Source organism: Pleurodeles waltl, chromosome 5, assembly GCF_031143425.1.
Source record: "Pleurodeles waltl isolate 20211129_DDA chromosome 5, aPleWal1.hap1.20221129, whole genome shotgun sequence".
Lineage (NCBI taxonomy): Eukaryota > Metazoa > Chordata > Amphibia > Caudata > Salamandridae > Pleurodeles > Pleurodeles waltl.
The window spans coordinates 1333846594-1333863445 of NC_090444.1; the positions used below are offsets into that span (position 1 = coordinate 1333846594).

The 16852-nt window shown below is 47.4% G+C and overlaps 1 protein-coding gene across 1 annotated transcript in view; it reads left to right on the top strand.

Annotated features, from left to right (window-relative positions):
* CEP162 (centrosomal protein 162) overlaps nucleotides 1–16852 on the top strand; it is a 697428-nt gene that overhangs the window by 358806 nt on the left and 321770 nt on the right. Inside the window, exon 16 of the mRNA XM_069235591.1 lies at nucleotides 7537–7674. Coding sequence (XP_069091692.1) covers nucleotides 7537–7674 — 138 coding nt within the window. The remainder of the gene's footprint in view (nucleotides 1–7536; nucleotides 7675–16852) is intronic.

Consider the following 16852-nt stretch of genomic DNA (forward strand, 5'->3'; position numbering starts at 1 on the left):
AAAATAATCTGACTCCAAACCAGGGAAGCTTTCTGAGTCACCCCTCAGATTCAAGTCCTTCTTTATTACTCTAGACAATACCACAGATGAGGAAATAGTCACCAAAGCCATCATCATCCAGAAAACCATTTGTTCCCCATCTACAGAAAAGCTACTATCACCCACAACAAAGAGTTCTTCTTTGAAAACCGAGCCATAGAAGGCTTCCCTGTCGAGAAACCACTGATGGCCTTCCCATGAATGACAACAGCGTTGACAGTTCCACCTTCATCGCCAATTACATCAATAGTCAGATCAACTGTACCATTTGTACTATTTCTGCCCACACGTTACATAGAAAGATGGCACTGAGGCCTCCCGCAAAGCTCTTTGAGACTGACATTGAAGAAGGCAATGAGGAATCTGCTAATGAAGAACTCTTTGGGCTACCCCGCATTCTTGATGATGTACATGTCAAATGACAGGAGTAGCCTGGATTCAAATGACCAATATTCACCACGGCCCTAAGTTTTGTGGTTTCAACCTACTTGCAGTTTGTGGTGGAAACAGTGATGAGACCTATGGGTGATCCCAGATAGCTATACATTTCTGAAAAGTAGGCAAAATTCTGCATTTTACTAGGGTTATTTGTGGAGATCCCTCAAGTATTTCCCAAAAAAGCTAATCGTTGACATACAAAAATATAATGGAAATGAGTAGGAAAATATAAACTTTTTGTCATGATGGCCATTTTACAAAAACAATATTCCATTACACCCTTCTGATCAAGGGCATGTTAAGGTTTGCAGGTTTTCCAACAACTCAACAGCACCTTAAGCTTTTTCATTGTGCACCCATAGTACAGTTATTTGTATGGTAAACTATAACACATGAAAAATGGGTAGGAAATGGGTAGGAAAAAAACCTATGTTTTCCTCAAATGTACACAGTATGATGAGTTTAGGAACAGTGATTATTTGTACACTTCTGAATTTGTGGTTACCCATACAATTATGAGATTCAGATGGCACTTTGCACAATGCCTTCTTTCCTGCACACTGGCTTACATTTAGAAGTCATAAATGCAGAGCAATCCAATTGGTATTTAAATGTTCTACTATTCTGTGTTCCATCTTGTCTCCAGATGAAAATAGTATCCCATTTGTGTGGCTGGGCCTAATGCCCCAAAACTCAACCTGCAGACGTCATATTGCACCCAGCAAAATCAATGTTTTTTTGTGTTTCTTTTTACAATATAAGTAGCTGCAGAATTTGGACTGTAGTACAGACGTCTCCCAGGGAAACTTACCAAACCCAGACATTTCCAAAAATAAGGCATGCGGATGAGTGGTTTCACAAGGCTTTTTACCCAGAAGCCCTTGCAAACCTCAAACTTTTGCTAGAAACACACATTTTCTTCACATTTCTGAGAGGGAACGTTCCAGAATCTGCAGGGATCCACAACTTTCCCGCGGCTCAGTGTACGCACATATCTCCCGATAAAAATTATACCCCACTTGTATGGGTTGGCCTAGCACCCACGAATGGAAAGGGCCTGTAAGGAAATGGCTCCCTGTTGCAGTTACCCCCCACGTTTTGCCTGATACTGATGCTGACTTGACTGAGAAGTGTGCTGGGACCCTGCTAACCAGGCCCCAGCACCAGCGTTCTTTCACCTAAAATGTACCATTGTCTCCACAATTGGCACAACCCTGGCACCCAGGTAAGTCCCTTGTAACTGGTACCCCTGGTACCAAGGGCCCTGATGCCAGGGAAGGTCTCTAAGGGCTGCAGCATGTCTTATGCCACCCTAGGGACCCCTCACTCAGCACAGACACACTGCTTGTCAGCTTGTGTGTGCTGGTGGGGAGAAAATGACTAAGTCGACATGGCTCTCCCCTCAGGGTGCCATGCCAACCTCACACTGCCTGTGGCATAGGTAAGTCACCCCTCTAGCAGGCCTTACAGCCCTAAGGCAGGGTGCACTATACCATAGGTGAGGGCATAAGTGCATGAGCACTATGCCCCTACAGTGTCTAAGCAAAACCTTAGACATTGTAAGTGCAGGGTAGCCATCAGAGCACATGGTCTGTGAGTCTGTCATACACGAACTCCACAGCACCCTAATGGCTAGACTGAAAACTGGGAAGTGTGGTATCAAACTTCTCAGAATAATAAACCCACACTGATGCCAGTGTTGGATTTATTAAAAAATGCACACAGAGGGCATCTTAGAGATGCCCCCTGTATTTTACCCAGTTGTTCAGTGCAGGACCGACTGGTCTGTGCCCGCCTGCTGCTGAGAGACGAGTTTCTGACCCCATGTGGTTGAGGGCCTTTGTGCTCTCTGAGGACAGAAACAAAAGCCTGCTCTGGGTGGAGGTGCTTCACACCTCCCCCCTGCAGGAACTGTAATACCTAGCAGTGAGCCTCAAAGGCTCAGGCTTCGTGTTACAATGCCCCAGGGCACTCCAGCTAGTGGAGATGCCCGCCCCCTGGACACAGCCCCCACTTTTGGCGGCAAGTCCAGGGGAGATAATGAGAAAAACAAGGAGGAGTAACCCACCAATCAGGACAGCCCCTAAGGTGTCCTGAGCTGAGGTGACCCCTGCCTTTAGAAATCCTCCATCTTGTTTTTGGAGGATTCCCCCAATAGGAATAGGGATGTGCCCCCCTCCCCTCAGGGAGGAGACACAAAGAGGATGTAGCCACCCTCAAGGACAGTAGCCATTGGCTACTGCCCTCCCAGACCTAAACACACCCCTAAATTGAGTATTTAGGGGCTCCCAGAACCAAGCAAGATAGATTCCTGCAACCTAAGAAGAAGAGGACTGCTGAACTGAAAAACCTGCAGAGAAGACGGAGACACCAACTGCTTTGGCCCCAGCTCTCCCAGTCTGTCTCCCCCCTTCTAAAGACACTGCTCCAGCGACGCGTTCCCAGGGTCCAGCGACCTCTGAAGCCTCAGAGGACTACCCTGCATCTAGAAGGACCAAGAACTCCAGAGGACAGCGCCTCTGTTCCCCAAAGACTGCAACTTTGCAACAAAGAAGCAACTTTGAAACAACACACGTTTCCCGCCGGAAGCGTGAGACTTTGCACTCTACACCCGACGCCCCCGCTCGACTTGTGGAGAACAAACACCACAGGGAGGACTCCCCGGCGACTATGAGACCGTGAATAGCCAGAGTTGACCCCCCTGATCCCCCACAGCGACGCCTGCAGAGGGAATCCCAAGGCTCCCCCTGACCGCGACTGCCTGCTTCAAAGACCCGACGCCTGGTAAAGACTCTGCACCCGCAGCCCCCAGGACCTGAAGGATCCGACCTCCAGTGCAGGAGCGACCCCCAGATGGCCCTCTCCCTTGCCCAGGTGGTGGCTACCCGAGGAGCCCCCCCCTTGCCTGCCTGCATCGCTGAAGAGACCCCTTGGTCTCCCATTGAATCCTATTGCGAACCCAACGCTTGTTTGCAAACTGCACCCGGCCGGCCCGTGACGCTGAGGGTGTACTTTCTGTGCTGACTTGTGTTCCCCCCCCCCCCCGGTGCCCTACAAAACCCCCCTGGTCTGCCCTCCGAAGACGCGGGTACTTACCTGCTGGCAGACTGGAACCGGGGCACCCCCTTCTCCATTGAAGCCTATGCGTTTTGGGCACCACTTTGACCTCTGCACCTGACCGGCCCTGAGCTGCTGGTGTGGTAACTTTGGGGTTGCTTTGAACCCCCAACGGTGGGCTACCTTGGACCCAAACTTGAACCCCGTAGGTGGTTTACTTACCTGCAAAAACTAACAAACACTTACCTCCCCCAGGAACTGTTGAAAATTGCACTGTCTAGTTTTAAAATAGCTATATGTCATTTATGTGAATACTGTATATGCTTTTTTGCTAATTCAAAGTTCCTAAAGTTCCTACATGAAATACCTTTCATTTGAAGTATTACTTGTAAATCTTGAACCTGTGGGTCTTAAAATAAACTAAGAAAATATATTTTTCTATACAAAAACCTATTGGCCTGGAATTGTCTCTGAGTGTGTGTTCATCATTTATTGCCTGTGTATGTACAACAAATGCTTAAGACTACTCCTCTGATAAGCCTACTGCTCGACCACACTACCACAAAATAGAGCATTAGAGTTATCTCTTTTTGCCACTATCTTACCTCTAACGGGAACCCTTGAAATAGTGCATACAGAGCCAACTTCCTACAGGGCCCAAAAACACAACTTTGTCACCTAAAACTGACAATCTTTTTGCAATGTGGGTAGCCATGGATCTTGGGTCTGGGCTTTGCGCCAATCACAGAAGGCACAAAACCCAGACATTAAGGAAAACTAGGGATTTGGTAATTTTCATGGATTTTGTTACATTTTCTTACACAGAAGCCCTTGCAAACCTAAAACTTTGGCTGAAACACACATATTTTCCTATCCTCTCTGTAAGGGAAAGCTTCAGAAACTGCAGACTCCCACAAAATTCCTCTGATCCAGCAATCCCACCCTTGTCCCAATAAAATGCTACCCCCTTGAGTGGGTGAACCTAGCACCCCTGACACATGGGCCTCAAAATGCAGTATGGAACAACAAATTTTCCTGTCAAAAAAATGACCTGATTTCGCAAAGGAAGTAGCTCAGGTTTTTGGGCAGATCTCTGACTTTGCCCAAAATTATGCTTTTTCCTTACATTTTTTTGATGGAAGTAAATTTGTGGATGCCTGCAGATCCTGAAAATTTCTATCACAGAAAGGTGAGGAGAATTTAGGATCGTTGACATATTTTGTAGGGCATTGTGGTTAAGACATCGTCATGGGAGGCATGCAAGCCAAACCACACTTGATGCCACTGGATATCTAGTTTCCAAAATGTCTGGGTTTGGTAGTTTTCCTTTGGTGTCAGCCAACCCTGGGCCTAAATAGTGCAGCCATTCCGCATGGCAGGTAGGATGAAATTGGGATTTCCTCCACTCTGCTGGCCCACATGTAAAAGCTATGCCCAGAAGAATCAAAACTTCCTCTTGCTTGCTATAAAGATGTGTATGCTTATTCCCCAGGTGAGCAGAAAGACTGATGATGCTTTAGGAGTGGGGCCTAACCCCCCCATTAATTTATTCAAAAATTAAATCTACATTTTTGTAGTATCCAGTAGCTTTCTGCCCACTCCCCAACCTCTACTACGCGGGGCAAATACGGGTAAATCCTCACTCCTCCCCCTATATCCATATGTTTTGAAGCACTCTCCAAAAGCCTAGCACAGGCAATATTTTATGAGTTTTAGACATTGTATGGTATGAAAGCCCGATTTTCAAAATTACATTGCACAACCTATAACACAAGCTGCTGCCTTTATGCTCAAGTAGTGAGGAAAAATGAAGAATGACAAGCTTATGTTATCAGAGTTAAAAGCAGGAGCAGTGGTTCCGAATGGTCACCCTACAGTACATTATCTTATAATTATTCCACAAAAGATGAATATAGGAGAACTACAGCTACATGTAAAAGGCATGTTCACTATCGGGTCTCTTGGTGCTAAAATAACAGATGTTTATTCTTACCTAACTCAGTGGTACTCAGGTAATTAACCTACGAAGGATGGTTAGCGAAGGAGCGGCCAATGCTGTCTACGGTACTGTTGTCTACTTATCTACTTGATTCCTGTTGACGAAGCTCTGAGGGCTTGCTTGTTGGGGGTAGTCAGTCACATTGCAATGTGCACAGGTGTATGCAGCACAGTCCAAACATTGAAGCACAGCATCCTTTATCGGCCACAGGAACACCTTCTCTAGTCATGGACCTCCACACCCATCATCGTTGTCCTGCCTAGCTCACATCCTGGGAAGGCTGGCATCAGGTTAGCCAGCGACCATAAATCACAGTTCTGTTGTAGGTGTGAAAATCTCACTCCAAATGTGTACCTACAGGAGTGGGCAACTGCTAACGATTGGAACTACTGCTGACATATTTCTCATCAAAACGGTACCTGGCTTGACCCCCACATCTAACAAGGCCAACATAGGACACCAGCTCCTAAAACGAACTGCACCCACAAGTAATTCACGTTCTTTACTTTCGAAGCAAGCTGAATAAATATTTAAGCCGAGATCGTGTGTTATTCATTGTTTTCCCCACTATTTATGCTGTCCTGACATTAACAATGTACAGTACCCAGGGGTATTGTGCAGGTGCAGGATATCTGCGTCGGTCACAGATGAAACCATTGATTGTGTTAGTGTATATCTTGATACATGCCGACTAGCATTTGGCAAAATTACAGTTCCCACTCCAGTCTAGGCAAATCCCGTGGTGTTGCCTACATTATTTGCCACCGGAAGATTCAAGAAAAAAGCGCATTTAATCTGCCAAACAAATCTTAGATATGGCTCTGAATGTAAAGTTGTTTAGTTGTAGTACGTCGTGTTGTTTGCTACTTTCCAGAATGCATTTTATTCATTTTTTAACTCCTGTTTGAGTAAATTGTTACTCTCACATTGTTAGAGCCAGAGCTGCCGAACATGGGACTGGGAACCAGGGTTGTTTCTTTGCGTAAGCACACAGTACTCTTCCCGTGCCCCCAAAAAAACAACAACAAAACTTGGTGCTCATCTAAAGCGCTCCTGTCGAGTAAATGCTATAAAAAACAGAAAGGGAAAAAAACTCCTCCTGACTGCCCATATGATTGCATCGCAACAGGTGAAGATTATTGTGCCTATTGTAGGCACATCAGAATAGTCGTAGGTCACAGATACATTTGAATTCCTTCTTCCATATATTTTTTTTTTTTAATGTAGCCTTCCATTAACAGTTTCATCTTTTCTGTTTCGTGTCCGCTGCAATCCTAAAAAAAGTATGTTTTTCAACCTTGATCAGTCTTTTCTGCTCTCCTGTCTGTATGTAAACAGATTGCAATTGTAATCTCTAAAAGTCGCAGTGCCTTCCATGCTTTGAACTACATCTTCCAGCCGAGCTATGTCGTTTTCTTTAATATGCTGTTGTAGTAAGTCCAGTTTCATAAGCATTGAGTATTCACAGCCTGCCAGATCGGATCGCTGAGATCGCCTTGATCTCACCTGACTCCTTGCAGGACAATGCTTTGCTACCTCTCGTCATGAGGTAGTTGCTGTCAGACACTGTTGTGTTCTGGCTAGGTCTACTTGCTGGCTGTTGTGTCATCTGAAGGCGAGGCTGTAAAATCAAAAATGATTTGCTTCTTGACTGATTTGCAAGTTTCAGATCAGAGTCGCTCCCGCTGTCACTTAAATAATTGTTTATCACTGTGTTCTCCAAGACAAAAAGTTATTATTTTATTTAGTCAAACCCCTATTTCACCCGCTCATTCTGCATGAAAATTCTAAACTGATTTAGCTGTTTTGTATGAGCTTTGTCGGTGTCTATACTGTCTGTATTAAGAGGAACATCTGTGCTGTATAATAATCTGTTGCTCCCCTAATATCCTACTCATTATGCTGCTGCTAACAATATTGTGTTGTGCATAATGTATATATTTTCTGTTTATCTCAATTTGGTGATTTCTGCTTGCCCTAATTTAGAGTTGTTTTGCTTTCAGTTACATAGTGGGAAGGAAGTTAGTGAAATAAGCAAGCGTGTGCTGGAAGAATTAAAAGACCCTATCACTGAAGAAAGGTTTAAGGAAATACAAAAACAAATAAAAGAACAAGAGGAACTTCTTAAAGGTTATCAACAGGTACTATTTTAGTTTTGAAAACTATCTTTTATTCTGCTGTAACAGTTTTTTGAATACGTATTGAGGATTTGTGTTTTTGCTGCATCTGAACGCCGATAAATGGTCTGCAGTCTTCATTTTTAAAATTGCACATCAGAGTATTTCGTAGAAAAGACAGAGCATTTTGCAATCACTTGAAGTTACTCTTTCAGAAGTGGTTCGCATAATTTGCTGATTTGGGGCATTAAATGGGCCATAATACAAAGTCCCAGAACGTCCAGCCAGATCATTTTTTTTTAAATATACCGGACAATTTGTTTTTTCACTTTAATTCGCCACTCTTTCTATCTGCCAGAATCAGTCTAGCCAATACATTGCAACTGGAAGAGTGGACACGTTCCTTTGTTACTTTATATGCAGCACTGGTGCCAACGGATCTACATAAAGTAACAAATTGACGCATGCCTCAGTTCCACTGGGAATGTGCCCCTAAATCGAATAGAAAAAATATGACGGCTATCTCTTGTTGTCTCTTTTGACGAAGTGATTGACGTTACTTTGTAAAAAATGAAATGCTTGAATGGTTGTGGGATTTTGAAGTGTGGCCCATTCCATACACAAAACATGTTTTTATATGTGAATGGAAATATCAGATGAACATTTACAATTAAATCTGTACATTTATCTTACTTAAATTAATATGACAGCTGCAAACATTGTCATTTGGGACATTTAAATACATGCATGTTCCAAGAAACGTGATGTAATTACACAGTAAAACAATCTGAGCCGTCTGTTTTGAAAGACGACTTCTGTCAGATTCAGTTATCCACATTATGTTTGTCGCTCTCACATCGATCAGTGCAGTTTTTAAGTACTAAGCAATTACTGATCATAGCAGTTTATAAATACTAAATTACTGTACGATTTCTATGGGCATGGGAATAATTGACACCAGCATTAACAGCAGAAAGGAAACCTGCACCATCAAAGATTTCACAAGGCATTCTGCCGCCTCCAGCAACATCACCTCCCCACAAGACCTTTGCAGCAAGCTCTCGTAATTCTTCTATGAAAATAACACCTCCATGTACAGCAAATTCGACCTTCAACTGGACCCCTTCATAGTTGAAACTCAACTTCCTATCATGGCCGATGAACATACCTTGACCTCGTGACCTGTTGTGACCACTGTTGAAATCGGTGCTACCATGAAGACCATCCACTATGGGGCTTCATCTGATCCTTCCCCAGACCATGCCTTCAATAAAGGACTCCTCTCAGTCAGTAAAGCACTAACACCATCCTCAGTGCCTCCATCACCTCCGCTACATTCCTGAAACACTTGCGGCCGTCATGTCTGTAGGAAGCTGGCCTGGTGCGTGGTGGCTACCTATGGTTCTTACACATTATACAAGGTCCAGGGTTCCCCTATTAGTGAAGTGTAAGCAGTGTCTAGGAGCCAGTCGCTCTAGAGGTAGCTGTGGATGAGCAGGCAAGGCTTATCTAGGAGACATGCAAAGGTCATGCAGTACCACTGTAGTCACACAGCATTTGCACACATGAAAGGACCACATAGTGTTAAAAAAATAAAGGTACTTTAATTTAGTGACACAATTACCAAAAAAATTCTAGATAGGCAACTCTCCAAAAGGAGGTAAGTAACACACTAAATAGAAACACTAGTAATCAGAAATAGACGTAAAAAGCAATAGAAAACCGTGCAATAGCAATAGACAATAGTGATCCTAGGGGATCCCAAACCATATACTAAAAAAATGGAATGCGAATGCAGGACCCCCACCCAGGTAACTGGAATCTGTAGATGGGAGCTGGAGGAACTAGGAACCCCACAAGGAAAGTACCACAGTGCCCCTCAGCGACCGGGAAGAGAGGAGTAAGTTACTGGTTTTTCCCCAAACCACCAAAAGGACTGAAAAGAAGAATAAATGAACCTCCCAGACAAGACTGCAAGAAACCAGCGGTGGATCCTGAAGAAAGAAGACCTAAAAGAGAAGGGGACCAAATCCAGAACTTGTGGAAGTGTCCGGTGGTGGCAGGAGCCACTACCCACCCATCTGTGGTTGCAGGAGTTGGTCGACGGTAGGACAAAGACGGAGAGCAATGCAGCCCTGGAGTCAGTGAAGAGTTCACAGAGGATGCAGTCGACGTCCTACGCCAGATGGAAGATTGCAGTCTGTCTGTGGTGTGGAAAAAGCCAACAAAAAGCCTTGGTAGCTGCAAGAGTTGATGCGGGGGTACTGTGCTCCATGGGCAGGCAAGGGCTTACCTTCACCAAAGTTGGACAGCTGTCAGAGAGGACCTTTCAGGATCCAGCAGCTCAGGATGAGAGGAGATCCACACAGCTGGTTGTCGTTGCAGTTGGTACCTACAGATGCAGGGGAGTGACTCACTCCAAGGGAGATTCCTTCTTCCTTGTCATGCAGACTGAAGACTTGCCACCCTCAGAGGATGCCAGCCAGGGAAATGTTTCAGAAGCTGTAAGGAGCTGGAGAAACAATGTTGCAGGGCAGAGTTGCTGGAGCTGCAGATTGTAGGTTACTGTGGAGTCCAGTTGCAGTTCCCGTGGCCAAAAGTCGAAGTAAACGGTGCAGAGGAGTCCTGCAGGAGTCTTGCCCATTGAATCTGAGGACCCACCCAAGAGGGCGACCATAAATAGCACTGGAAGGGGGATTGGTCACCTAGCTAGGTGACCACCTATCAGGAGGAGGCTCTAATGTCACCTGCCAGACCAGGCCACTCAGATGCTCCCAGAGGCCTTTTCCCACCTTGGATTCAAGACAGCAGAATCAAGGAGCCCTTTGGAGGAGCTCTGGGCACCACCCCTAGGGTGGTGATGGACAGGGGAGTCGTCACTCCCCTTTCCATTGTCCATTTTGATACCAAACATGCTCAGGCTTGAAGTTAACATAATGTAGCTGGACATAGGTAGTGACCTATGTCCAGTACACGCGTAAAATGGCGTCGCCGCACTCACAAGTCCATGAAAATGGAGCTGGAGTTCGTGGGGGCACCTCTGCTCATACAGGGGTGCCCTCACACACAGGTACCTGCTCTCTGGAGGGTGCTACCATAGGGGTGACTTACTGTGACCTGGTTCAGTGACCAGTAGTGAAAAGGGTGCATGCACTCTTTCATGCAGGCTGCAATGGCAAGCCTGCAGTTACTTTACCTGGGCTCCCCATGGGAGGCATAATCATGCTGCAGCCCAGGGGAGACCCCTGGTGCCCCAATGCCTGGGTACCATATACTAAGGACTTACAAGGGTGCACCAGTATGCCAAATGTGTGGGTTTGTGATAAGCAACCAAGTTTAAAGGGAGAGAGCACTGTCACCAGGGTCCTGGTTAGCAGGATCGGAGTGAACACAGAACATGCTGACAACAGGCAACAAGTGGAGGTAACCATGCCAGAAAGAGGGTACCTTCCTACAGTGCCCCTGCTGAAGAAACCATCCTCTGACCCAGTCATGCTCTCCAGCTACAGACCCATCTCTCTTGTACCATATCTGGCAAAGGTCTTGGAGAAACTACTCAGCCAACACCTCACCGACCTCATCATCAACCACCACCTCCGCAATGTCACACAGTCTGGATTCAGGCCCAACCATAGTACAGAAACAGCATTCACTGCCACAAGAGATGCCATACACATGATCCTTGACAGAGGAGGCATAGCATCCCTCATTCTCCTGGACCTCTGTGCAACATTTGACACAGTCTCACACCCCATCCTCATAAGGCACCAGCACAAGATTGACATCCAAAGAGCTGCTCTTCGCTGAGTCTGCTCCTTGTTAACTGATAGGACACAAGCTGTCAGCATGCCACCATACTCCTCGAAAGCCTGCAACCTCATCTGTGGAGTCCCTCAAGGTTTATTTCTCAGCCCCACCCTCTTCAATGCTTACATGATTACTCTGGCCAATGTTATCTGCGGATACAACCTCTGCATCCTCTCCTATGCAGAGAACACGCAATACATACTTTCCCTCTCAAATAAGACCCCCAGCACAAGAAACACACCGAAACACACCTGCTGCCAGTATGACCGAAGTCCCTAAGTCAAGCCAGCTGTTTCAAGCTCAACACAGACAAGACAGAAGTAGTGATCTTTGGCAAGAACACCTCACCATGGAACGCCACTTGGTGACCAGTCACACTAAATCCACACCCAGAACCTATTTCAGGAACCTCTGAATAATCATCAACAGCAAACTGGACATGACTGCACAAATCAATGCTGTCACTGCATCCCACTTATACACCCTGAAGATGCTGAGGAAGATCATCAAATGGATCCCAAACGCAAGAAAAACTGTCTTTCATGCCCCAATCTCTGACAAGTTGGACTATGGGAACATCCTCTATCCTGGTATCACCAGGCAAGTCACTAGAAGTCTACAAGCCACCCAGAACTCTTTAGCCAGACTCTTTCTCAACCTCCCCACACAAAACTCCGATCACAGAACACCCCTGGGAGCTACACTGGCTTACAATAAACAAAAGTGCTCAATTCAAACTCCTCACACACACATTCAAGGCACTCCATTTCCTTTCATTAACCAACCAGACACCTCTGCTCCACAGTACTCCTACTCGCCCCCATAGCATGCATACATAGACCCAGATCAGGAGAGTGAGTGTTCTCTTACATCACACCTTAAGCATGGAAAGACCGCCCTCTCCACATCAGATCCTCCTCCTTTCTTGAATCAATTAACCAACCTACTATAGGTAGCTTAAGGCACACATACTGACTTTGTGGCAGGATACTCTTGCTAGTGATAGTGTGCTTTACAAATACACATAACATAACATGATCTAAAAGTGCACATTTGTACTGGTCTTGCCCATATCCCTTTTGTGCATTCTCTAAACTAATGAGATGCCCTTCCGGGATCAAAATAGAATGAGGAAACTTTGCATAACATGAAGTAAAATTTAAATGTGATAGAGACTTCTTATCACCTTACCTTAGAATAATCCCCAGGCGTCAGACTGGATCTGGAAATGTTTTGCCATTGAACGCTGGAACCTCATCGACACCACATCCCCGGATGTCGCCTTCCTCACAGAAACACAGCTTAACCCCTCCTCGGCTCCAGACTTCGCCATCGCCATCCCAGACGGCTACTGGATCATCTGCAAAGACTGCATGAACAGCCATTGTCCCCAAAGAGTCCCTGCGCCTCTCCACCAGCACCGAAGACTCCACAACCAACATGGAACTCCTCCACTTCCAGATTGGAACCAACCCTCACACCACTCTGCGGGGCATCCTCATCTACAGGCAGCCGGGCCCGACCCTCTATTCTGCGACACCATCGCTGAACTAGCCACCACCCACGCTCTTACATCCAAGAACTACATCCTACAGGGGGACCTCAATTTCCACCTGGAAAACCCAAACAACGACGACTCCACCACCCTGATCGAAAACCTCACCAACCTCTGACTCAAACAACTCGTCACCACATCCACTCACTGGGCCGGTCACACACTGGACCCCATCTTCTCCACCAGCAACCACGTCTCCGTCAACCACACCACAGAACTCCAATGGACCGACCACCGCTGCATTCATTTCACCTTTAACAAACCCATATGTCGCCACCAGGCTCCCCAACTTCCCCGCAGAAGTTGGAACAAGGTCACTGAAGCCCAGCTCACTGCCAGCCTCTATGCAACACCCCCTCAAGCTGACGACGACATCAGCACTGCCGCACACAGCTTCCACAAATGGATCACAGACTACGCTAACACCCTCGCCCCCCTCAAGACGCCCCACTACAGAGGCACAGCCAAGAAAGCAAACTGGTTCACCCACGCACTCAAAGAATCAAAGCAGGTCTGCAGACGTCTAGAAAGGAAATGGAACACCAACAAGACCCACGCAAATCACAAAAACTTCAAAAACACCATCAAACACCACTACCAGCTCAGGACTACCAAAAAACTCGCCCTACAACAACGAATCAATAAAAACACCCACAACAGCAAGGAACTTTTCACCGTCATCTACTCTCACCACCAGCCCGTCGACCGAAGCGTCACCACGCCCCCCGCTCTCCTCCGCTGGAACAACATCACCGACAATGAGGCCCGCAACATCATTGCAACCATCCACTCAGGAACACCCACCGACCCCTGCCCTCACCACATTTTCAACAAAGCCAGCGACATCATCGCAGCCAAACTCTGGCATACCATCAGCCGCTCCTTCAAAACTACTACCTTCCCAGAGAGTTGGTAACACGCCGAGATCAAACCTCTATTGAAGAAACCCCAGCCGACCAGACCTCAAGAACTACCGGCCCATCTCCCTGCTCCTCTTTCCAGGCAAAGTCATTGAGAAGGCAGTCAACAAACAATGCCTTCCTGGAAGCCAACAACATCCTGTACCCCTCTCAGTCAGGATTCCGAAGCAACCATATCACTGAGACCGCACTTCTCGCCACCACCGACAACATCCGCACCCTCCTCGACCGAGGCGAGACGTCACAGTCATCCTCCTCGACCTTTCTGCCGCCTTCGACACAGTCTCACATGACACGCTACGCACCCGTTCCCACGATGCCGGCATCCGAGACTCAGCACTGCAATGGCTCTTCTCGTTCCTCACCGGCAGAACACTGAATGTCAACCCCTCCCTTCCTCCCCCCCTCACTTTCTCTCGGAAGCCACCAAGATCAGCTGCAGCATCCCCCAAGGATCCTCACTGAGTCCCACCCTCTTCAACCTCTACATGACCCCATTGGCCGCCATTGTCAGAAGCCGTGCACTCAACATCGTCTCCTACACCGACAATACCCAACTGATAGTCTCCCTCACCAACAACCCAACCACCGCCAAAAACAATTTCCAGGAAGGAATGAAAACAGTCGCTGCCTGGACGAAAGACTGTTGCCTCAAACTGAACTCGGACAAAACAGAAGTCCTCATCCTTGGCTCCACACCCTCCACCTGGAACGACTCCTGGTGGCCCACTGCCCTCGAAAATGCCCCCTCCCCGAGCGACCACGCCCGCAGCCTCAGAGTCATCTTAGACTCATCATTCTCAATGGACCGACAGGTGAGCACCATCTCATCGAGCTACTTCCACACACTGCGCATGCTTAAAAAAATCTACAAGTGGATTCCTACCGAAGCCAGGACAGTCACCCAGGCCCTCGTCAGCAGCCACCTCGACTACAGCAATGCGTTCTACGCTAGAACCCCCGCCAAGACCCGGAAAAGACTACAACATATCAAGAACGCCCAAGACACATCCACACCTCCACCCTTCTCAGAGACCTACACTGGCTGCTTATCGAAAAGAGAATCACCTTCAAGCTCCTGACCCACACCTACAAGGCTGTACACGACACCGGACCAGCATACCTCAACCACAGACTCTCCTTCCACACTCCCGCCAGACAACTCTGCTCCGCCGACCAGGCCCTCGCCAACGTCCCCCGCATCTAGAAAACCACAGCCGGAGGAAGATCCTTCTCCCACATCATCGCCAAGACCTGGAACACCCTCCCCATCCACCTCAGGCTGTCCCCCACCCTGTCACAGTTCAAGAAGGACCTCAAGACCTAGCTCTTCGACTGATCCTCAGCACCTCCCCACCACCCCCAGCGCCTTGAGACCCTCACAGGTGAGCAGCCACGCTTTACAAATCCTTGATTGATTGATGGGGGGGCTGACCCCTCATGTTGGAGCCAGTGCCTTATTCTTTCAATAGGCCTGGATTTGGGGGTAAATGGGAGGGGGTCTGAGGATCCTTACGGTTACCAGTACCCTGTAGAAGATGTTGAAGACAACTAGTATGAGGAATTTGCAGATGCCAGTAGTTTGGACACTTCCTCTGACATTGACGTTTTCTCTCTTCCTACCTTGGCTATTTTGGAGGGTGCCTCATTTGCTGTGGTAGTGAGGAGGATGGCTGAGGTCTTGGGCATTAACCTACCCTCGGTGGCCTTCAAGATGCATATCTTGACAGAAGTGATTCAGCCAGAATTTACCCAGTCCAAACCCTTACTCCATTTTAATGAAGCACTTACAGATAACCATCTTAGGGCCTGGTCCAAACCCTGCACAGGGACTTCTGGAAAGGGGACAGTTGTCCACTGCCCTCACCTTGCTTCAGGGGATACCAATTTCCTCATCCAGCATCCCACCCTGGACAGCCTGGTAGTTCAAGCCACCGCATCCAGTGTTAATCCTGGCACATTCCCTTTCACTCCACCAGACAGGGAATTCAAGAGGCTGGATACCTTCAGTAGGAGGGATTTCCCTTCCGGCCAGCCTAGCATTGTGGTCAGTGTACACCACATGCCTGTTGAGCCGATATACCAGCACAATCTGGGATTTGGTTGTGCAAGTGCTTCCAGTGTTCTCGGAGGAGGTCCAAGCAATACTGTCACAGGCAATTGCAGATGGCATAGATGCAGCAAAGTTAACCATCCGAAGTGGAGTGGACACAACCAATTTGCTGAGTAGAGCAATTTCATCGTCAATGGCATTGAGATGCCACGACTGGCTAAGAATCACTGGCTTTTTTGGGGATGTCTAGGCTTCTTTCATGGCCATGCCCTTTGATGGCACTCATCTCTTCAGAAATGAGGCGGACTCAGCGCTGGAACGCTTCAAGAACAGTAATGGCTATGGCCGAGTCATTGGGCCTTTCTGTGGCCCCTCACCACTCCCTATCTAGCTTTGGCTCCTTTTGGGGCCACGGGAGGGGTTTCCAACCGCATCTTTATTCACCCAGCCACCCCAACCAGCAACCCGCACAATCTTTGTGGCAGAGGACGCCCTTCCCACAGACGTGGGTCAGGCGTTCAGAAGTTGAACCAGTCCACCATTTCACCCCTCCCCCTGACAGCCACAGCCTCCAAACCTTTTTAATATGCCCTCTGACCATCATAGGCATCCGATGGGGCAGGATATGCCATCACCTGCACCACTGGAGGTCAATAACATCTGACTGTGGGTTTGCAGCTTTTCTAGAGGCGATACTCCCATCCCTTTGTTACCACCCTCCCCCCCACCCATGGCACCTACGTACGACAAGCTGTCAAAAGACCACCTCTCCTTACTCCTTCAGGAGGTTTTAGCTCTCTTGGTTAAGGGAGCTGTAGCGGAAGGTGCTGGCCCCAGAAGTTGGTCATAGTTGCTATGTATACTACT